This window comes from Eublepharis macularius, chromosome 8 (genome assembly GCF_028583425.1).
Source record: "Eublepharis macularius isolate TG4126 chromosome 8, MPM_Emac_v1.0, whole genome shotgun sequence".
Taxonomy (NCBI): domain Eukaryota; kingdom Metazoa; phylum Chordata; class Lepidosauria; order Squamata; family Eublepharidae; genus Eublepharis; species Eublepharis macularius.
The window spans coordinates 56,520,966-56,545,396 of record NC_072797.1 but is presented as its reverse complement, the minus strand read 5'-3'; the positions used below and the strand labels follow the sequence as shown (position 1 = coordinate 56,545,396).

Below are 24,431 nucleotides of genomic sequence, written 5' to 3'. Positions count from 1 at the left end.
CACTAATGGGATATTAGCAGTCATGAAGTACTTTGTATGACTGCATGTCTCCCAAAGCAGTGTTTGTAAGTAGATAATAGAAACATTACACCTCAATGAAACAATATAGTCACATGAGCTTATCAAGGGCTATGTACGTACAAAGGATGTTCCTCTGATGGAATTGCTCTTCCTATTGTGGAAGAGGGGATGTTGATTTCTGCTGTTTCCCCCCTGCCATTGCAGACCCTCACTTTGCCAACTATGCTGTTCTTGAGAGTCCACTGACAGCCAAGAACAAAACTGGGGGGTGGGGGTCCAGAGGGCAGGGAAAATCCCATTTCATGAAATCTATGGATTTCTACATGTACATGAACATATTTTACAGAGAAGTGACATTAACAGGTGTAAGAAGAGAATTAGATGTGGCAAGCCTTAAAATATAAGGGGTGTGAGTTTTGAGGAGTGGGAATTGATAGTAAAATATCGGTGACTTCATCAAGTAAAATAACAACATCAGAGATTATATAATCTGAGATATAAAGTGGGAGGTCCCTGATTCAAATTGTACTTCAGCCATAAATTTACTAAGTGGCTTTAGGCAATCCACTGTCACTTAGTCTGAGTCCTACAGTAAAGATATTGTATGTATTATTGAGATAATGCATTGTGTTAAGAAAACAGACAGTAGCATAGTTGATATTAATCAACATTAAAAGTAATACACTTTGTGAGGTACACACAGAAGCTGAACAGGGTTGTCAGAATCAGAGAAAGAAAGAGACAAGAGGGGGAGAGAGAGATGCAGCATGTCTAGAGGGAGTCTGAGCCCCTGATTTAAATTACTTTGGAAATCAATCAACAGATAGAAATTGATTATTACACATTAGCACATCACCTGAGAAAATAATTGAGGGAGGTCCTTTCAATTTCAGCCTCATGTGATTAATCAGATGCAGCGTTGTGTTGAATACTGTATTACATATACATAGCTAACTGTGGCTCCTAGCTCTCAATGGTAAAATAATAGAAATTCACATAGGTGTACCACAGCAGATTAGATAATCATTTCTCTATATATGAGACTTCATTAGCTCTGGTTACAGGTTCTACTTCAAAGTGTTCTCTAAGGGCTGAATCAGAGTAGACATTGGGAGATCTGGGACTGGATCTTCTCCAGTTCCTTTAAAAGCTGCATTTCATGTATGTGACACTCTGGTTTTGCCTAGTGATCCCTTCTTGTTAGCCAGGAAAGGAAAGGAAATGAAGAGTCTCTCTCCTTCCCACCCTCAAGGCTAAAGAGAGTGGAGCAGCTGGTATCAGATAAAACCATTACCTATAGTCATACAAGGTACAAGGATTAAGCTTCACCTCCCAGCGTGGACCTCTTTGAATTGGAGCCCTGCACAATGTGAAAGTTAGCTTTTAGAGATGCCAAAGGATAACAACAACAGTGTGCTTATATATCATCCTTCTGGACAGATTAGTGCCACACTCAGAACCGTGAACAAAGTTAATGTTAGTATTATCCCCACAATACAGCTGGGGCTGAGAGTGGCCACCTGCTGAGTTCATGGCAGTAGAGGGATTTGAACTAGCAGAGTGCTGATTCGCAGCCCAGCCACTTAACCACTACACTACAGCAGCTCTCTCCAATCTCAGTCTCATGTAGTTTGATCCTGAGCCCATTCCTATATGATGGCCAACTAAGTAAGATATAAGTGCAAAGGGTCTTTTGCCACTAGCTCCCAAACTCTTCCCATGACTCACTGCAACCATTAGCATACTGAATGATCTGCAAGAGACTGCCACATAACTCTTCCTAGCAAAGAGTCCTGGCCAGGGGCAATGACAATAGGAAAGCTGCAACCATCCTGGGAGCCTATGACAAACATCAACATTCCCTTCCCATAAACAAAAAAATGAGTAGACCTCAAAGAACATCATGAGACTGTTCTTTTCCAGATTCTAGCACATGAACTACTGTCAGAAGCAGCATAGGAAAGCCATGCACAAGAGCTGGGCAACATCAGGCTGCAGGTATAGTAAGGGAAGGTCCAAGAGATACTCAGTTTTAAGTGAATGGTCTGCCACGTCAAAGGGCCCCTGGAGTTCCAATGACATGGTAGGGGCAGCAAAAAAAGGAAGCAGACAGCTCTCTCTGTGCAAGGAGCAGGACAAGCAAGTGTCATTAAGTTATATATAAAAACTGGATAAGAATCTGCAGAAGCAGAAAGTTTACATAAAACTAGCTGATCTGCAATATAAGACAGTTGATCCTCCCAAATACATTCATTGGTTACCAAAAAGAGGTCATTCATAAAATGGTGGTTTGGGTAACAAGGTTATCATCAGCATGCAACAAACTGCATTACCCTTCCTTAAGTCAAATATCAGAGAATTAACATAACTGAGGGCTGAGTATCATTTTTGGATGGGTTTCAAAGGAAATGTGCAGCTCAAAAGCAAAGCACAGTTTGTTTTATTAAAAATGGATGCAGAAGATTGTTTTCAAAAAAAGCAGCTGGGATGCTTTGAAAATTAATTACATTAAGGGTTATTATAAACTAAGTGCTGTTGTCCAAACACATGTTTTCAATATACAGATTAATTAAATCCCAATGATTTGTAATTTTACATTAAATAACTCCAATAACCAGAGAACAAGCATCAATGTTCTTTTTTCTTTTTTAAAAATCATTTCTTTCCTGATTAAAACGTCTAATAAAATTGCAGCAGCCAAGGTTTTAATCAAGAGTAGTTAAAACCAGTAATTTTCATATAAACATATCACATTCTATTTTTTTAAAAAAATCAGAAAACAAGAATAATCTAATTAAAATGTAATTCAAGAGGAAACAGTGGGTGGAAGGCTATTTACATGTGAAAGCGCAGAATAAACGAGTCTCATAAATTATTCACAGATAACCAGCAGAATTTAGGGGATCTAATCCTTTGTGAAATGAAGCAAGAGCTGCTGGCAGTGGGACTCTATTTCTTTCCCTTGCATGCTGACACAAGAATCTCCTTCAACAGTCTAATACCTTTCAGTCTTATTGTGGCTTGTGATCAAGCCCAAGATCACCTTAGAAAGGAAGATACAACAAATCATGCTGTCAGTTGTGCTCCTATCCTGCTGATCAGTCAGCCACATCTGGTGGCTTCAGAAGCAGCCACCACAAAATAGATGAAGTGACAAGATCAAACTTCCACAAAAGGCAAGGAAGGTCTCACTTTTTTTGGTCTCACTTTCACTTTATATTTATCATCTTGTACCGCTGTTAATGGGATTAACTGTAAAAGGCCAGAAAATTATTTTCATTTACTTTTTTTTCAGGTTTAAATTTTTTATTTTATTGTGGAAAAATTAAAGAAGAAAAACAGAAAAGAAAAAACCCCATAAAACTAATGAAGGCCTAGAATGGCCTATACAAAGTGAACTAAAAAGGAGAGCTAACTCATATTGTTAATCATTACAGTTTTTCCCTTACAACACTTCACTTTTCACATCAGCTTGTGGTCTATTGAATTTCCTTTTTTCCCCTTTTCCTTTAATATGTATGTGTGGGTGTATCTTATTTCATCTCTTTAACATCCCAGCTCCACATTTTAACATGACCTGGTCATTAATTCATTTTTCTTCTCTAGTCACAGAGAGTCATCCAGGGCTTCCAATTTGCTATGTATACAAACAATATTTTTATCTCTCTATAAGTTTGGCAATCTCAATTAGAGCCCACATCATTCAAATTCAGTCCCTCCACTAACAGCAGACAAGCCACTTTAACACCCATATACCATTACAAAGGAAAAAGCCATACTCTCTTCCCCTTCTCTCCTCTCATATTTCCCAACAGATACAACTCTGGTCTAAACTAAAAATTGATCTTTCAAATACACATTAACCCCCCAAAATAATAGAATAATACTTCTATTCCCTTTCTAATATTTAATTTACAAACCTTTAATCTTTTTCACTATTTTATAAAAGCCTGTATCATCAAGCTTTTATTGGAAATTCCCTTTTAAAAAAATTACAAAATAAATTTTGAGCCCCTTTATTTACCCTTCATCCCTCAACCATTCTTCTTCTTCTTTTTTTTAATTGATCCCTTAAGTTAAGTTCTTTCCCTATTCAGTTCCAATTATTATTTCTCATAGATCCAGAAACTAGTGTTATTGAGCTGGAAACATAAAATAATTTCCGAGAGACAGGGGCCTCTCAGGAAGATTTGTTGTCATTCGGCCAGCTTATCTTCAAGGCTGTTACTTTGCAGTACATTCCAGCTTCTCACACCAGACTGTTTACCTTGTCAAGTCGTAAAAGACACATATACGCTTCCACATACATAGAAAAAAAGTTACCCCAGGTCTGTTTGAAACTTTCTTCTTCCAATATAAATAAAGCAAGTTCCTGTGTGTATATTCCTTTCTGTTAATTCTTGTTTTCCAACATATAAAAGACTTCCAAGCTAGATGAGAGTTAAGCAAGAGAAATTTTCTCACCAAAGCTGCATAGAATCATTCTGTATTGCAGGTTCCAAACTGTAGTTAAGAAATCGAAGAAAGGTCTCTCCCACAGACATGGGAGTGTCCGGATGCCATTGCCTCCCAAAGGGGTGGACCACTTTCTTCACTTACAAAATGGTTGGGTGCTCACCAAAGCAAACTATGACTTTTCCTTACATAAGGAAAATTGTGCAAGGCTTTTCATTCTGATTGGGTAACTCGGAATAACCCTCTCCTCCAGATTAGTTTAGTTCAAGTAAATGGGATGTACCAGTGTAGGTGGGCTGTTGATTGTGGCCTTGGATTACATATAACCCTTTGAAGCACATTATGAAGTGAACTGAGGTTATCCAAATGATTATTTTGCAGGGGGAAATTCTTTATTCAGACCCCCCCCCTCCGCTGAGATCACACACTCTCAGGATCACGTAGCGTTCTAGACCTCCCCCCCCATACCTGGGGTGGGTTGGCAGCAGGCGATCAAAGCACCTGGCCTGCCAAAACAGATGCTCTTGTTTGCCCAGCTTGCCAGGCAACTTCAGTTCACCATCAATTCCAAACAGTAAGTCTCAATCCCAAACAAGAAGTCCCAAACAGAAGCCCTAAGATGTTGTGGGTTCAAATCCAACACAGCCATGAACACATCAGATGGCTGCAAGCAAGTCCATGTTGCTGCTTCAGCTTTCTGTCAACTGAGATACAAAACAGGGTTGTTGTAACAGAACTAAATTTCCACATTAAAGGGCTTCAACAGATGGGTTGGTGAAGAAATTTCTTATTTCTCATGAGAAAGGAGAAATCCCATCTCCCTATGCTATTTTCCATTTCTTCTCTTCTTCCTTTCTTCCCCACTCTTATCATTGCCACAACTTTCTCAGTACCCACTCCCAGGCCTCCTGCTACTTTCTCCTTTCCCCACAAAGCTCCTTCCACCATTGCTGCTTTCTTTTCTCTCCATCCCTCCTGTTGCTGCTGCCTTCTCATTCATCTACTCAACCAGTTCTTCCATTTTAAAAAAAACATGCCAAGTTGTATGCCAACTGTGATCTTGCAAGATCTTGGTCATTTTTGTGTGTGTGAAATTCAGTGATACTTTTCCTGCAAACCTGGTGTGTTCCCCCTGCCCCAGGTTTCTCCTCTTTCCGTACTTGGCCCCATTGTATGGTTTTTTTGATCATATACTTATGATATGAATCATTAATGATTCAAGAAAAGAAAAATATGAAATATATAGCAGGGAAAGTAAAGTTTTTAAACATAGTGATTTCTTACTGCTTGTTACCAGAATCTGATAATTTGACGTCTGAAAGATGCTTAGGTCTTATTTGATATTTAATTGATATAATTAATCCTACTTGCAAGTTAATATTGATTTATTATTATACATTATATATTTGTATGATGCTTTTTCTGTATCCCAAAGCAGCTAACATCACTCAAAATTCAATACATAGTGTTTAGACCACTTACCTGTGAAAGGGCAGTGGAAGTTGACATTAGGTTCTTGTATATTTTTTCAGTCACCTGCAATAAAGACTTTTGGAAAAATCCTCCCACTAAAGGCTTGGTGTGGGAACCAAGTAATAAACATATGCATTAGGATGCATTCTGTTTAATTTATTAACAAGAAAATACAAACATGTTCATCTTCAGAACTTTTGTAAAAAGATTATTTTAATTTTTCCCCAATACATTAAAAGGCAATAAAACCATTTATGGCAATAAGAAAAATGAGGGCTCTTCATAAAGCACTTACAACTGGTAAACATTTTGAATGCCATTCTTGTTTTTCATTCTGTCATTCTGGACAGTCCATTGTTTTATGTGTCTCATAAGCAGAGAGCCCAGAGTATTTCTTTCAACGATAGCAAGCCAAGGGAAAAGCAAAACAAGCACACATTTCTCAGATAGCCATGGCCATTTAAGGAGAACTGTACTTACTTTGAGTCAATGATACACATGACTAACCTGCAGCAGGAATTGTTTTCAACCACAAGTATTTGTTTGGGAAAGGCACATATTTTCTTTAGAAGTAGAAGGTGGAAAGAAATCCAGTTTCTTAATTGAATCTAGGTCAGGTCGTGGGAATGAAAATGACAGTGGAAACAAAACCGTCGGTGAGACTGAACCTTTCCTATGGAATTCCCTCCCTAGAATTCACACTGGAGGCAATCTTACTTTCAGGAAGCATTTTAAGACCTTTTTGTTCCCTCAAACACTCAGCTGATAGTAAAGTTTTCATTGAAGTTTTTAAAAATTATTTTGTTATTCTTTTACTGAGCTAGTGTTTGGAACTTTTACATATGTTTATGTTTTGTAAGTCACTTTGGGCATTGTGGAAAGGCAGGATATAAATGTTTTAAATAAAGAAACAAATAAAATTAAAAAAAATAAATAAAATTGTAATGAATGTAATTATTTCTGTGGAACAGCTTCACAGTCTAATACGACTGAAAGATATACTACCTGGTATATGTAGGAGAAGGTGGGAAGCACAGAAATCCCTATATGAAAATTGAGTGACTATCCTACTATATAAAAGGCAAGTATCACTGGGTACATTCAAGATACCACCACGTGTGATCTTGGTTCAAACAGGAGGAAGCATTAGAAACAGAAGGCACTTCCTCTACTGACACCTGGACACCAAAAGCCTTTCGCAAGTCCAGCACAGCAACCCTCCATCTGTTGTGAGAAACTCCCATATACTGAACTGTTATGTGTTTCAACCACAGGGAGGAAGCTGGTGATTTGAGAGAGTAGTCAGATGTGTACTGATACATAATTTAAATCTTTTCCAAACTGCTATGCGGCAAGCACTCTTTAGCCTGATCAAACTCTTATTCGTGATTGAGTACTATACTGGATTCTTCTCATGTTACCTTTAAAAATAACATAATTGATCTGCTAGGAGTGACTGAAGAAATGTGCAATTATTGTTGGAGTTGTTCTACTCAGAGAGTAACCCTGTCTACAGCAAAACTTGAGGTCATGGATTTTTATATATATTTTCTATTTGAGACAGATTATTGCAGTGTTGGCATTACATTTTTTTTCGTTTTCAGACATGACTGTAGTGCTTCAGTTTGCGCCTATGTCTCATCAAAATAGCATGAGGGTTGCTTCAGTTTTTCAAATAAGTTGTTTACATGATCCATCTGGCATGTCTGAAGTGGCTCCAAGAAGCCATTTAAAGTGCAAAAGTGACACTGCAAAATCTGCATCTCCCTGAGGCACCAGCTGCTCAAAGCTGTACTGTATTGCTCCCTGGCTTATTGTAAAAGTTGTAATAAGGTTAAGACCCTCTTAGAGAAAAGCTATATTTAATCTTGCCAAGGTGGCCTGGCAGTGGTCTTCATACTCTTGCTCCTGTAAATGTGTTTCCCTTTCTGCTGAACAGTGACACCATCAGAATTTTCCAGTTTTAGCTTGGAAGATGAGCTATTCAATTTGTTTTTTTCAGCAGGAGCAAGTTTTGGTAAGTTGGATGGTGAATTGGGTTCAGATTTTTTTTTTGAAAGTACATCCAAGCCACATGCTTTTATTTCTTCCATCTTGCCATCTTCATGCTTTGGAAAATGCTGACTAGGCACTGATTTTATTCCCTTTTGTTCCTTTAAATTTTGCATGGTTTCTAAGGCATGGTCCAGTTCATTTTGTAAAGTTTCTACTTCACTGGCTGCTTTATCCCGTTGTTCCCCACATGCTTTTAGTGAACGTTCCAAAGATAGGAAGAACTCTTTTCCAAACCTTGACAAGGCCTCTTCACCTTAAGAGAAAATTAAAAGAAAATAGGAAACTACTGTACCAATAGGATAAGCAACAATAGCAGGCATATATTTGAAACAGTTTCCCATATTAAAGTCTAAAAGCATAAATTGCTTTGATGGTGTTCAAAACATATGAGTCAAGGTATAAATATTGTATCTTAACAACTAGAACTCCAAAACAAGGTCATATTATGAACCGAGTAAAACTGAAACTGATCTAAAAACAAGGCTAGAGAATAGAGGTGGGCATGGTCCAGAAAACAGACCAAAATTTTTCACAGCCCAGTTCATGGTTTGTGAACACAGTTCATGGGACTCACCTTTTTCATGAATTTTGGTCCGTTTGGACCGGTCTGTTGGTCTGTGAGTCCAGACATCCTGAAGCTGATCTATCAATTCCCTAGGCAATGGAGAAGATGTCTGCAGACCTTTGCAGACTTAAAAACTTAATCGGTAGCTCTGTCTGCCGAGCAAAGAACTCCTATTCTGCTCCATGGAGCAAGGAGCAAGAATGAATTCCCTAGGCAATGAAGGGGTGGATGTTCTGCAGCCAATCTTAGCCCTCAAAACCTTGATAGACAGCTCTGCCTGCCAACCAGAGACTTCTCATTCTACAAGGGAGGGGTGGACATTCTGCAGCCAATCTTAACCCTCAAAACCTTGATAGGCAGCTCTGCCTGCCAACCAGATAGCTCCCATTCTGCTCTATGTGAGCAAGAAGAATTAATTCCCTAGGCAATGGAGGGGTGGATGTTCTGCAGCCATGGAAACACCAATCTTAGCCTTCAAAACCTTGATAGGCAGCTCTGCCTGCCAACTAGAGAGCTCTCATTCTTTTCTATGCGAGCAAAGAGGAAGAATAAATTCCCTAGGCAATGTCTGGGAAGGTGTCTGTGTGGTAGGTGAGGGGGATCGTCCCCCACCCTTTTCTGTTTGATTTTGCCTAATTGCAGCTTTTTGGTACTGCTAGCCAATGCAAGTCAATTGGCATTTGTTACTCCGGTATCTACTGGAAGTTTCCTGGGGGTGGCCACTTTGGGGGTCTGTAACTTGGACGTCTGAAATGCAATCTTGACCAAATTTGGACAGTGGCTAGAGAAGAGGCTGCTGAAGATTCTCTGCAAGTTTGGGCTCTCTGAGTCTGAAGGGGGCAGAGACAGGGCTGCCAGAAGTGACAAACCATGGACCAACAAACTGGTCCATGAATGGGGGCTGGTCCATGGAAAGTTCGTGGTCCATGGTCCATGAAAATCAACAGACCACTGGCTGGTGGTCTGTGAGGTTTTTCCGGTCCGTGCTCACTTCTACTAGAGAACACTCTATTTCACATTACATTGTGCATTACACTCTAACTGTGATCTAAGTGCGAAGTGGTTCTTTTAACCAACTATGCAAGGAATCTTAATATGGTGGATTAGTGATGGAATGAAATTGATAAACTGATTACTCCTGCGCTTCCTTCCTTGTACTTTTAAATACTTCTATTGTACTGTTTTTATATTGTTGTTTAATTTTAAAAAATTGAAATCATTGTTATTAATGTGCTGTTTTATAGAATGTAATCCACCCTGAGCCTGCCAGTTCAGGGAGGGCGGAATAGAAATTGAAGGTAAATAAAATAATAAAATAAATAAAAATAAAGCTAGAGAACACTTTATTATATCTTACACAGCAAAACGTCATGGTTATCTGTCATTATCAACGAAAGCCAGAATTGGTCTGAGATTTTACATTAGAATAAAAAAGAGGACTCTAGCACATGACAAATTTTGATCTGCTACATGTGATAGGAATCTCAATACTCCTTAAATGACCTTTTTTAAAAAACTTTTAAAAAAAACACACTGAGCCACAGAAAACTTACAACTGGTTTAAGGTTAAGTAAAATATATAGAATATCTTGCTAGCATAAATCCAAACTAAGGAGGAACTTTTGCTGTGTCTTATTTACTACTTGAAAATCAAATATGTAAATTTACTAAGATTAACTTGCTTTTCCATGCTGGACTTTATCACTTGTAAATCCGTAGACTAGACGACTAAGTAAGACCTCTTCTAGATTACAGCAACATAGTTACACAAGAGGTTTAAGAAATACCAGACTAAGGGAGAAAATTCTGTATGCATTTGAACATTGGTGCAAAAGTAACTAATAGATGTTTGTTACTCATTTGCAGAGTGAAGTAAGGAAATTCTGTAAATAGCATTTCTGTTACGGGATTTGTTCAGATCTCAAAGTAAACTATTTTGTTGCTTGAAAATGTTATTACTCCACCAACCAATTTTTGGATGGTGAATATCACAGGCATCTACTGGATAATATCTATAACATGAACGTCAATGAGAACCTCAGCTACACACCCAATTGCACAAACTTACACACACACACACAATTGGATCAGTACTCCTCCACTTATGTGCAGGAATAGACATCTGGAAGAACTGAGGCAGCCAAATGTTCATCCATTTTGCTAAGTTCAGCTGCCTTCCTGAATCCCAGTTACCCCATTCTATCATGATGGCTACATCACTCTTTGAAGTCAGTAGGCTTCCTTGAAACAGGCAGCTAATATGAATGTGAGATACCTAGAAATCCTCTAAATAGAACTTGTATTGCAGAAATATAGCCTCCCAGTACAAAAAACAAAGTATTTTATTGCTTCAAAACCAAAATTATTTTAAATAGGCTCCTTAAGCATTTACCACTGATAGAGTACTCTTCTTTATAAAGTAATGCTTCTGAGAATAATTCAATTCCTGCTTTCAGCATGTTTTGCAAAGGGAAAAGACAATCCAGGCATTTTTTATCCCTATAGATTGAGATGCATATCATTAAATCTTTGAAAAAATTATAACTTGTATCTGTTTTCTGCATTTTTGCACTATAAGACATCTGGCATGGCTATATGGCACCAACTGTAAAAGTTTAGCACCATTGTTGCTGTGAAACACATCAATAGTGGTAAAATAATTGCAGGTAAGTCTAAGAATCCAGTGGGATACAGGCAACTCTGAGGAAGCTCAAATTCAAATCCCCACTCACCACGAAGCTAGCTGGATAATTCTAAACCAGTTATTATCTTGCAGCCCAACCTCCCTCACAGAAGATAGAAGGATAAAATGTGCAAGGAGGTGGACCACATAACCACCATGAAGTCGTAAGAAGAAGCTGGTTAAAAATCCAGAAGAGCATTAGCTATTGCTAACATTTTCAAATGACCATTTCCCACTGATCCAAAAAGCAGAAGAACCTTCAGTGACTTTAATGAATAAAATAAAAATCATATGCTAATAATAATTTGGAACAATTGCCAAGGGTTCACTTAGGAGGCACTTTGTGTTGACATCCACCTGAAGTGTACTGGACAATGTAAGTCTTTCATGTGATTTTTAGATCTCTGTTCCACAGTCTTATAACATTTGGCAGTTCATAATGTTCATTTGCAACACAATGGGTTGGATCCAGCCAGCTTTTCTGCTGGTGAAAAAGGAAGATGGCCCTGGACTACAAAAAGACTAATGAGGGGATTGTGGGACCTCCATGGTCAAAAACCATGTGCAATGCCAGCTGTAGTAATTAAAGAACTTGTATAAAATTGAATAAAGGACCTGTTTGGATCCATCCCAATGATATAAGCACTATAACCTGTAAATTCTCTAAATTTGGCACCCCATGGACTACATTTTCCACAGTATTTTAGGTACAGGTCAACTTCTGCTGAAATAGTGTCCAACATGCTGAGGGCTGGGAGAGGGACTTTTCCTGGCCATTAGTAGAATGGCTGATTACTATCAGCCATTGCAACGGCTACCACATGGCAAGCGAAGGGACAGATTTGAAACTGGCCTTGTAAAACACCTGTAAATACCTCATCTTTCCAGAGCTCCACTCTGAATCAAGCTCAGAATGCAAGTCCCATCACTAACAATTTCTGTGCAGGTAAGTAATTATGTGGGACAAAGTCTTCTCTATAGTTGAAGTCTGCCCCTATCTAGAATTATGGTGTTTTCCATATGGCCACTTTACACAGTATTCCAGAATCTATTCTGCTTCCCATGTTCTCCAGAGTTTCGTACATGCAAGGGAGTCATGGGAAGCAGAAACTATTTTTGTTCATCTTTTCCTCAATTTTTCCCCCTGTACACATTCCATGATTTTTTTCAAGCCACTGCACAGTTGCTGCTGGCACATGTTATGTCCGTGCAGAATTAAAAACTCCCATTCTGCTTTTTGTGCCTCCCTCTTCATTTCCCCCAGGAGCTGATTGGTCTGTCCGCCGGTAACCACTCCCACCCTCCTCAGGTCTTTGAACTCCTTTCCCACCATTTTTATCAGTAAAGGAAGGTAAGGGTCATAAAGCTGTTTCTCTGTTCACTTCCTTCCTCCCAGGTATGCACATACTCTCTTATTAAGCTAGGAACGAGACCTAATGTTGCTACATTCCCTCCTGGCTTTAAAAGCCAGGAAAGGATTAAATGGCTGCTTTTCCCTCCCTCTCTCCCGGCTGTTCAGAATTTGGGAAACAAAGTGGCAGGGATGATAATAATAATAATAACATTCAATTTATATACTGCCCTTCAGGATGACTTAACACCCACTCAAAGTATGTTACTATTATCCCCACAACAAAACAGCCTGTGAGGTGGGTGGGGCTGAGAGAGCTAGAAGCTGCGACTGACCCAAGGTCACCCAGCTGGCTTCAAGTGGAGGAGTGGGGAATCAAACCCGGTTCTGCAGATTAGAGTCCTGTGCTCTTAACCACTACACCAAACTGAAAGCTGCTGGGAGGGAATGAAGCAGCAGCAGTATTTTAACCCTTTCCTGGCTTGGCTTGTGAAAAAATGAGAGTGGAACAAGCACAGAAAGTATGTTTCCCCCCCGAAGTCTGCCAACAATTTCCTCTCCAGTGGGCATGGGACAGCCCAATCAGCAAATACCGGGGTGTGGTGGGAATCGAACATTGCATTGTTACAATGGATGCAAATTTTTTTTTTAAAAAAAGTCAGTTCCAGTCACCCCAAAATGTGGCTCCAAACTAACATATCTCAACTTGTCAGCAGACACCAAATTGCCTCGAGGTCATGCAGTGCAGAATGATGGGACCCCAAGATGTTTCAGCACCAATTGCCGTGAATGCTCAGCATCGCCGGCTTAAAGTGTGCAGTGCAGAATGGGCCTAAGTTCTACTAAATGATATGAAATAGAATGCATTCAGTAAAGAGAAGGATATACCAACATAAGACCATTTTAAATACTACCTGAAAGCAACGAGTAGGATCTAAAATGTCATGTGGACCTTCCACAAATATGTCCCTCACAGTCACTACAAAGCTTCTCCTAAAAGCCTCCTCCAGGAAGTGCCTCTGACATAAAATGAGAAGAGAAGAAATAGATATGAGGAAAAACCCTGCTCATGACTCCTTGGCTTCCAGCTAACTTATTCTGATACTGATGACAAAAACATGAAAGACTGATAATTTCATGCTTGAATGATTTCTTAAAATGAATTTAATTATGCTGATTTTATATACACTGTATATATAAAATAATACCTCAAATAAGTATCCTCTATATGTGTTTTATATGTGTAGACCGTGATTAACCATTCCTAGGGTAGAATGATGTGGCAAATTATCACCAGTACTTCCTGGGTAAAATGACAAAAAAGGGGCTGCAAGTAGCTCCAGGCCTTCCCAGATAAATCATCTCCCTCCGACCCCTTTCAGTCTGGTTTCAGATCAAGCTACGGGATCGAGATGAAGCTGGTCTCCCTAGTGGGTGACTTCTGTCTAAATGTAGACAAAACATCAAAATTAAAATTATTTTCTCCTTTAAACTAAATTATTTTCTGGGTGAATAAATATGGATAAAATCAAAGCCTTTACCAAGCTCTGTAGTTCAGAACTTTAGCTTTCAGTGATAATATGCAATGAAAGTTTGTCATCCAACAGGTACATCTGATTCTCACTTCACATTGCCAAAACTTTGACATTTCCATTTTTGTGTTAGAAAAAATACTATTTTTCCAGATCAAGCGGCCAGGCAGTACTTCATGAATGTTTTCTCATAACATGAAAACATTGGTCTCAGCCAATTCTGTGGCATTTGGAGTCGCCTTATACTCTGATTTTAAAAACAGGCAGTTTGCTGCTAGAGTGCTCAAGTCCCCCTATTCTGGAACAGCAGTACATCCTGTAGTGTTGCACTTGTAACCAGCCCATCTAGGCTACCAAAGTGCTTGACATAATCAGCGTTTTATTTGCAACACTTTCATTGCTTCAAATATCCATCACTACAATAAGAACTAATTTAGCATATATTATTTGTTACTTTCCTCTCAACTTTGTAATGTTAAAGCAAAACTAAAATCCAAAAGCTACTCTTTGTTTGCAGAAGGGTAGACATGGAAGAATAAAATAAATTCAGCTACTCTGGATTCAAGTGCCACCAAGAGTTAAGGAAAGCCCAGTAGCATATGGTGCCTAAGAACTGTTCTCCTCCACATTTTTAAAAAAGGAAAGCCACTGGAAAGGGCTATGATGGAGTCGAGAAACGGTCCTCTGGAGGACCCGTTTCCTCACATATCAGGAGTTCAGAGAGTTCATGGATATCCCTGACAAGGCCCTTCGCTCCCTTACTCCCCTTTAACCCCTACTTGCACACCACCCAATTATAATAAGGTTGCCAGCGACAGAGGATTGGGACTCCAGCCATTCACTTGTTCGGTGACACTAAAAGGCTCAGCCTCCACTCCCCTTCTGCCTCCTCACTCTTTCTAGCTACCAAAGGAATGACAAATCCACATTTGCATAAGTGGGACGGAAGGCTCAATCTGCCCCCTCCTCTTCTCCTTTGGTAAATGTGACTAAGTCAGGCCTGGCTTGGGTTCAGAAATCAGACTTCCAGCATTCGAATTATAAAGGTTTATTAAAACAATAAAGGCACTTTCTCCTTGGAGGCACAAGACCTAAGTTGTATTAGAGAGCCAGTTTGGTGTAGTGGTTAAGAGCGCAGGACTCTAATCTGGAGAACCGGGTTTGATTCCTCACTCCTCCACTTGAAGCCAGCTGAGTGACCTTGGGTCAATCACAGCTTCTAGCTCTCTCAGCCCCACCCACCTCACAGGATGTTTTGTTGTGGGGATAATAACAACATACTTTGTAAACCACTCTGAGTGGGTGTTAAATCATCCTGAAGGGCGATATATAAATCAAATGTTGTTGTTGTTATTATTATACCTGTTTTCAGAGTTAGGACTTCTCTCATTGTCCTTCAATATGTGGTCAAAATGGAGTCTCTAGTCCTTCATGGCTTAAGACAAATTGGCTAGGAGCAACTAACCGCTTCTTCCTCATTGCCACAGTATACTGTCCTTTTGATCATCCCCTTTTGGTTCATCTTTCTCTTCAAAGGGAAGTGATACTATCTACCCTTTGATTACTTAAACTCTGTATTCCTAGATGTGACTCTCTTGCTCTGGTTTGAGCTGGTATCTCTTTGTTCTCTCCAGCTGTATATCCATGGCACAGAATTGCCCTGTGCCTGTGAAATGACACATTCCCCTGCAGCCTTCCCATTGCTAGCTGTTAGCCTGTAGAAATACTTAGGGCACGTCAAGAGTTCAAACCCAGTTACTGAAATTCTAATGTGAAACTCTGGAGTGTCATTTCTGTGAGAGTTGCTTCAGTGAGGAGGAGGGATGAGGAGAGATTAAGGGCCAAGCTACAAGTGACGAATGACACTTGAACAGCAAGTGTATTTCTCCCTGTTCACTTGCCCTCCACTCAATCCACTTGCCGTTCAAGTGTCATTCGTCATGTGTAGCTTGGCCCTCAGTAGACAAGCTGGCAGGATCCAACCCAAGCCACCATAAGAAAACAACCATATGCCTTTTTCTCATCCCAAATAGCACAAATAACATACTTACCTTCATGCTGCTGATTCACTGCAGTCAAAGTTTCAACTGCGTATTGGATCTGCTCAGCATTATTTCTAAAAGCTGTGAGAAATTCTCTTAAAGCAGCCTCTGAAGCTTCTGTTTTAAGTTTTGTGTAAGAAGGAAAAATGTCTGCAAGAAGAAATGGAAAATCATCACCTATTCCCACCTGCATTTAGTAGTCAAAACAGAAATGCTATTTACAGAACAAAAGATTCTTGATATTTGAATTGTTTATAGCAAAGATCTGTATTTAGTCAGTCTTTAGAAACTCAGTTTTGTTTATAATGCTCTTACAATGCTCTTCTCAGACATTTTACCTTGTAGAGGTAAACACAGCACCATTGTGACATTATCTTGAAACCTGTGGTATGCTTGCTTTATCCCACTGAAAACAGCATCGGTGTACTTAACTTGGAGGTTATATAAATTTCTGTGGAAATTAAGTTCAGCTTGCAAAGCTTGTATCTAAAAAAGAAAAAAAAACTCCTTTCAGTTCATCAAAATGCCCCCTCTGCATTCCCTTCCATGGTTCCATTTGCTCTCATGCTGCCCGAGTCCTGACTTTTCCAGTCAGCTCAACATTATGGATAGCCTGCCTGAACATGTGAGGAAGGCATCTTCCATGCCGAAAACGCACAAGGTGGTCCTTTTCACAGGACTTAAAAAAAACCCCTGACAAATAGAGATTATATTTTAGTTTTGGTAGGTCGGGGTCTGGCTCTTTTCATGAAATTATTACTGTTATATTTTTATGCCTATTGAGTTTTATATGGCTTTGCTATTTTAGCATATTGAAAGCCACCTCAATCTCAGGAGGAAGTCATTATATAAATGTTTCAGTCAGTCATAAAACTATTACCATCAGTAATTATTAGCTATTTATTACGCATACTTTTCTTTACACAGATCATGAGAGAGAGTAGAAAGGGTTGAGCCAGTGCTAGGCTCTTGTGGCCTTTTCTTACATACCCAGAGTAATGCTGAGCGCCATTTTGGGGTCAGAATGCAATTTTCCTCCAGACTAGATTGGCCAGGGATCCTGGAAGTTTTTGCCTTCCTCCAGGCACAGAGTGGGGATCAATGGGGGAGTGGTGAGGAGCTAGCTGTGAATTTCCTGCATTGTGCAGGAAGCTGGACTCGATGATCCTTGGGATCACTTCCAGCTTTATGTTTCTATGTTTATGCATTGGAATACAAGGTTGCATACATAGGATTTCTTCTGTATCCATCCATTGTTCATATTCTTTACTAATGTTTTCATATAACAACAGAATTTTGGAAGAGTCTTGTATGCCTTGGGTTGGATTCTCTGAAAAACTCCATGGTAAGAAGAGATTTCCCATCAGTGAAACAGATCCTCAACACTTTCCCCTCCTGCTGCAGCCCAATATGCTTTCCAAAGGCTGCTTCTGGGGGGCAGGGGACCCCCCCCCCCAAAAAAAAACAGCATGAAAGGGGAACCAGAGATCTGCAACCAGTAGCAGAAATTATCTGCTCAATCCAACACTTTATATGCCTCCAAGGCATCATATCTCCTATTTTAGGAAAAGTAAGAATACTCTCAAATTAATAAATTCATTCAAAGTGCATCTGTTGAGAATTCCAGTGAAGCCAAGAAACATTTACCTGAGGAGCACAAACAGGAAAGTCAGTTTTGCATATGTCAAAAAAAAAAGTAAAATGGTATTTTTGTACACCTCAGCATTGGCTGAAGTGGAATGAAATGGAACAATTAAACCCTGCTCCTACATATAAACACTACTGTAACACCTTTTTAATAGCATGCATATGAAACAGGATTCATTGAATAATGTAGGTAGGATTTATTTAAAGTTAAAGTGGGCAAGTTTTCAATGGGCAAGTTTTTAAAGAGTTGCTCTACCAGCATCCATATCTTCATGAGTTCCTTCTATAGAGACATAGATGGATGACAAGGGAGCAATGACAGCTCACCAAACTGTCTTCAGCTCCACTTACCAGTAGCCGAGTAGCTCCACTTTAGCTCCTCTTGCCAGTAGCTGTTCCTTAACACTTAGAGTGACATCGTTCTGATTGCGAAACATGTGGGGAAGTTACCCACAGGCCACCTGCCCTCATTCACTGTGGCCTCCCCAGACATATCTGTCAGAGGTGAATATCTTATGATCCAGTAAACATTACCAGTATTTCAATCCCCAAAAGTTTAGTACATAAATCTAACCTAAACCACTCATATAAATTATTTAAATGGTGTCCTTTATAGATGAGTTTACCGTTTTGTAAAACAGGCTTATGTGGCAAGAACCTGTTTCCATTCTAAGTAATAATCTTTGCAACAGTGCTTAGCAACTCCCCAATTCCATCCTCCAGTTTGCACAGCTGAAGGAGGAGAGAGCCAAGAACTACAACAAAAATAAATTTATACTTTCTAAAGTACAAATTATTCTATAGCTTTTTTCATACTTCATCTTTAGCCATATTTTTTTCCTGATAATGTTCTTGGTGCTGCACACGTCACAAGATTAACAAAATCCTTGACCCTGGATCAACAGCAAATACTAAAATAATATGAATGTACTGGGAAAATATGAATGCTTTAATTTTCTACGTAATTTGCTAACTTTACACTGTCATTGTGATTTCAAGTAGCAGCAAATAAACAAAAATAAATAAATAAATAAAGGCAAGTCCTTTGTAGAAAGTCATTAAATGCTAGCTTCCTGGCCCCCTAAGGGAATTCAATGGCCCACAGAAAAATAAATATTATGAAATGGCCTTAGAAATATTTGACTTCCAAGATTTTTGCCATTTGTAGAAAGTAGGACTGAGTTGGCTGCCAGACTCTCTCAGTGACCTCATGTACTTTCCCAGGCACAAGATCAAATCATTTGAAGATGAGTCAACTGAAAGCAAGCAACAAAGCCTACAAGAGAATGGGCTGAACTAAAGGTGCCTTTCTGCTTGAAAGAAAGCATCTTCTGCTCATGGAAAGGCTCTTTTACACCTCACACGAGAGAGAGAAAATCCAAATTGTTCTTCTGCTTGTGTACCATTTTGCACCAGGGCCACCAAGAGACAGGACAAGGGGGACAAAATTGCTGGGGCCCATCAGCTCTTGAGGGCCCCAAACCTGAATAAATCATGTATTAAGATAATGCTTTTCATTTTTTTCATACAGTTCTGCCTGCCCCATTAGGGGGTGCAGAGCCCAGGAGGCAAAGAGCTTCCTGGTAGTCAGTGATCTGCTGCCTTTTTTTGCAGCGATTTTTTTTTAAAAAAGCTCTCCATGGCTACAAAGCGGAAGGAAACATGGGCCCATCAAACTATCTAGTATGCCCTAATTCCTCTCCCCTCCCCCTCTCATTCTACCTGTGTTTGTCTCTCCCATTACCCCTACCCTGGCTGAGGAGTTAAAACATTTAACTGCAAAACTGAGAACTTTTCTTCATATTATGTTCAGAAAAGGTGTATATGTGCATTTCCCAAGAATCTATCAAATTAGCAAAAGGGTTATTCCCCCTGCTCCAGGCATAACACTTTCCATGCACTGTGACCTGTTTTAATAGTTATGAATGTGAAATGGTGAATGCCTTAGTTCCAATTAATATCAAAGCAAACGATATTCTATCTTAAATATGTAGCTATAATTTGTTTTTAAAATACATCTTGTTTAGACTTCTGTAGAAGTTAAAACTGCTCCCACTCCCAAATAATCGGATGTGATTTTAATTGCATATTAAACACTGTTTAAGCACTGGGTTATTATTATTGTTGCTGTTGTAATAATAATAACAACATTCGCTTTATATGCCACCCTTCAGGAAAACTTAATGCCCACTCAGAGCGGTTTACAAAATATGTCATTATTATCCCCACAACAAAACACCCTGTGAGGTGGGTGGGGCTGAGATAGCTCCAGAGAGCCGAGACTAGTCCAAGGTCACCCAGCTGGCTTCAAGTGGAGGAGTGGGGAATCAAACCTGGCTCTCTAGATTAGAGTCCCGCGCTCTTAACCACTACACCAAACTGGCTATCAAACTGTTTCTTTGAATTGGTAGGACATCAGATACTTGATGCTAGATTCATCAGATGCTAGATTCAACTGGACCCCACTTCATCAGATGTAAGAAGTATATCCTGTACTGGTAGATACATGTGTAGTGTGTGTGGGGGGATATAAAATTACAAAAGTAGGCACATGGCTATATAGAGAAATATTAAGACATACAGACTACACAAACTGAGTATTTGATAAAGGGAATTTTCAGGGGCTGATACAAAGAACAAGGAATTTTAAGCATCTTTAATAAATAGGAGGGCATTTGAGGCAAGAACACTGACTGGAAAGAGGTGAGGAAAGCCACCCAGGCTCCTTCTACACATGTATGAAGGCTTATACAGATAGATAAGCCATGTAAATATAGAAGCTTATAAACTACTGAATGTTGTGGAAAAAATAAAGAGGATTTTTTTCTGCCTCACTGTCAGAGTTCACCCATAGTTAATCTGGGGCTCAGAACAGCCAAAAGGAACTACTGTACCATGAACTGTATAATCATTGAATAAACTACTATAAGCAATGACATCCACTGGTTTAGAAGGCTTTAAAAGTGGTGGTGGACAGGTCCACGAGGGGCTATTAGCTATGATAGCCAAATAGAACCTCCATGTTAAGAGGCAGTATACTCTTGAATGCCAGTTCTGGAGGGCAACTGTGGGGTAGCTGTGCCTTTATTCTCTGCTGGTGGGATTCTCAGAAGCAACTGGCTAGCCAACATGGGAAACACAACACTGTACTAGAGAAACCTGTCATACGATTCAGCAAGCCTCTTGTTTTATTGCTATTTATTCTGATTATTATTTATGTTATTTATAGTTTGCCTTTCTCACTGAGACTCAAGGTAGATTTCATAGTGTACATCAATACAATTAACAGTTAGGACAGTTAGTAAACAACACAATAGGATAACAAATGCAGAAATTTGAAAATAAGCAGAAATCTGATACAGAGCTGAAAACAGTGATGAGACAAAATATAAGGAAACTGACACAAAATATTAAACAAACATAGAACTAACTATCCAGTAGGAATATATTTACAGCAACAGACATTACAAATTATATGTAAATTTTTAAAAGGCACACATGCAAGTAAAATAGAAGTCTCATTGAATAAAACAAGTCTTACTTCTAAGGAGACCTGTTTAGCATTGATCCCCAAAGATTGCATCAATTCTGTAGTCTTTGATCTGTACCTTCGACCTGATCAGAAGCATAAATTGGGCCGCTCTGGAATTTATTTCCAGGGTCATTTCAATTGTCCAATCTGCTTCTGCTCCTGATTTTTTTTTCTTTATGGCAGAAGGTGCTGCAAGAAGGGAAGGGGAGGGGAGATAGAGCTAGTTGGATTTCAGCATGAGGGACTAGAATCTCTTCCTAAAGTCAGGGCAAGTATAGGAAGAAAACATCATATGGAGACTTGGCTCACCTGCTGTGAGCAGTCTGTCTAGCCTCTGCCACTTTAATAACTGCTTATGATATAAAATCATGAGCCACTATATCTAACGTGTTTCATGCCATGCACCATGCAAATGGAATGCCGAGTGTTTAGATGTCATTGTCTCCTGCCTCCTATGCCTTGGAGTGCAGTTCTTTGACAAGAAAGGCACTCGTGAGTCACCTCTCACTGAACATTCCAATCTCCCCTCTTTCCACAGATTAGATCCTGTCCTGCAATTTAGGACCATCAATCAGCTCTGATAAGTTTAAACTCTTCCTGGGAACATTTAATCAAAACTCTAAATTCATTGGGCAGCTCTGAGGGAATGTTTAATTAACTATAGTTTCTTTGTAAGATGCCAGCAGTCAATCTAACTCTTTTGTCACACCCCGGCAGCACCAATCAAGGTATTCAAGCCTTATGTCCATCCCAAGAGACAACCATTTAGGTCTTTGTCTTAACTGGCTAAAGTCACACACCAGCCTCAAGGCACAGATTGACCTATAAGCAGGGGTCATTTCGTAGAAAAAGAGCTGGAGGAACTCATTAGCACAACTCATTAGCACAACTCATTAGCATATGCCACACCCCTTGTCATCACTGGAAATGTGTCATTAGCATAACTGATTTGCATATGCCACACCCCTGACATCACCTATCCTGGCTGTTTTGGACCCAATCCTGGCCTTTCCAGACTGAAATTAGGACCAAAATGGCAAAAAGGGGCTGAAAATGGCTGGAAAGGGGCCCAAAATGGTCAGGATTGGGCCGCTGCTGAACAGGAGAGTGATCCACCACCCTTCAGAAGCCAGATCCGGGCTGTTTCGGCCCCAATCCAGGATGAAACTGGCCCAAAATGGCCAAGAGGTGGGCAGGGCCACCTGAATGTGACCTCTTTGGGGAACTCCCGGAACTGCGTTCCTGCGCGTTCCCCCTCAAAATGAGCCCTGCCTATAAGAATGCTGGCTTTGCACCAGTCAAATTGTACACGCTTACTGGAACCCAAGCGTAGTGCTCTCATAGTTTCTCTGAGCCTCTCCTGGTCGAGAATGCTGGCCATTTGAAGCCCTCTTCCTGCGCAGACTACTCTGTTCCTCTGATCAGTAACTATCACCCCAAAATCCTGCAATCTATTTCCATTTTTCCTCAATGCTTTCTAGGACTCGTGTGCTTGTGAAAACCGTTTATTTGCCTCTTGTTTTGTGTGTGTTTTCCCCTTTAATTAAAAACTACTCTTTATTTGGAAAACACCCACCTCTCATTAGTTTCCTTGGTAGAGGATCTCGCTAGTTATCCCTCTCACATAGCCTTCTCTTTGCTGCTAATTCCCCTAACTCACAAGGAGACCAATTCCAGTAATACTGCCTCCTTTCCCTGCAAGATAAAACCAACTTTTCACATCTCTCCAATTTCCCTTCTCCCTTCTAGCATCTTCATGTAACTGTGAGTTTGCTTTTTGTTTTGTTTTTGTATTTAAATTATGTTTTTAATTTAGTACTTTTTGAGAGACTGATCTCTCACTTTATTCAATGGGGCTTATTCCCAGGTAACTTGTGTCTCACCTATATTTAATTTACTAGTGAGTTGAATGTTCTGGATAGGCTCTTGGCTGGAGAAACTTCCTGATTCTGCTTACTCCTAGTTTGTTGTTGGGGGCGGGGGGGGGGGGGGTTGCACCATATCCTATGCAATTATTATTCTGTTCTCAGTAACAGAAAGCCAAGTGATTTGTTTTATGATATTTGTTTTAGATTATGGGGGTTGATACACTGAGGAAAGCAACGGCAAACTATTTTTGTTCATCTCTTTCCTTGAACTCTCCATGGCTGGGGTTGCCATGAGGCAGATGGTTTAACAGAACATGCTTCTTCTTCATATGGGAACAAGCCATGGAATTTTTGTCCAGGGGCTCATGGCAGCTCTCAGTGGCCCTGTCTTGTAGAAATGGAATAATGAGACTGACACAGCCTTTTATTGGTATTGCACAAACAAGAAAAGATGCAAATGTTAAAAAGCAAATGGATCAATGCAGAAATCCATTTTATTAAGTGGGTTTTACTCACAGGAACATGTTCTTAGGACTGTAGCCTTAAGTTACAGTCAACACGAGTTTAGACATATTTTCAAATGCACAGTATCAAAACCATGCTGTGCAAATTTGTACTTTGTATTTCAGGTAGGAAACAGGATTCTGCAGTCCTGACTGAACCACTTGTGTAACCCCTTGCACAAGTGGAAGCATGACAACCTACTTCATTTACAAAACATTTAGTTCAGTGGCCATTTTTCTTCTCTATTTTTTTAATTAAGCCAATTACTATCAATTTATTTCAGTTGTTGGACAACATAATAAATTGTAGTTATTTCAATTCTAAGGCAGTTCAGTGGATAGACAGTAAGATTTTGATGTGGGGCACCTTCAAAGTCCTGCCTTCTACTATGGAGTTGTTACTGTATTCTCTTGTTATGTTATATATAAAAAAAAGAATAATAATGTCCTGTCTTATTTATTTTAATACATTTTTATTCTACCCATCCTAAAAGGAAGTTCAGAGTGGTGTATATCATTTTCCCTTCTTCCATTTTATCTTCACAATAAACCTGTGAGGTAGGTTAAGCTGAGACAGAGTGATTGGCTCAAGATTGCCCAACAAGCTACATTTGAACTGGATCCTAGTCTGATACATTAACCACTACATTGGTTCTCTAATAGGAGCTGTGTGGCACCTTAACAAACTTAACAAAATGTTATTC

The 24,431-nt window shown here is 39.6% G+C and overlaps 1 protein-coding gene across 2 annotated transcripts in view; it reads right to left on the bottom strand.

Moving 5' to 3' along the window:
• Nucleotides 1–6,176: 6,176 nt before the first annotated feature.
• LOC129334680 (uncharacterized) overlaps nucleotides 6,177–24,431 on the bottom strand; it is an 82,930-nt gene continuing 64,675 nt past the window's right edge. For both annotated transcript variants that reach the window (XM_054986926.1, XM_054986927.1), the window contains exons 10-12: nucleotides 16,516–16,663; nucleotides 16,187–16,327; nucleotides 6,177–8,257 (exon numbers count right to left, since the gene is read on the bottom strand). In XM_054986926.1, the coding sequence (XP_054842901.1) occupies nucleotides 7,812–8,257; nucleotides 16,187–16,327; nucleotides 16,516–16,663 (735 nt within the window). In that variant the 3' untranslated portion in view covers nucleotides 6,177–7,811. The remainder of the gene's footprint in view (nucleotides 8,258–16,186; nucleotides 16,328–16,515; nucleotides 16,664–24,431) is intronic.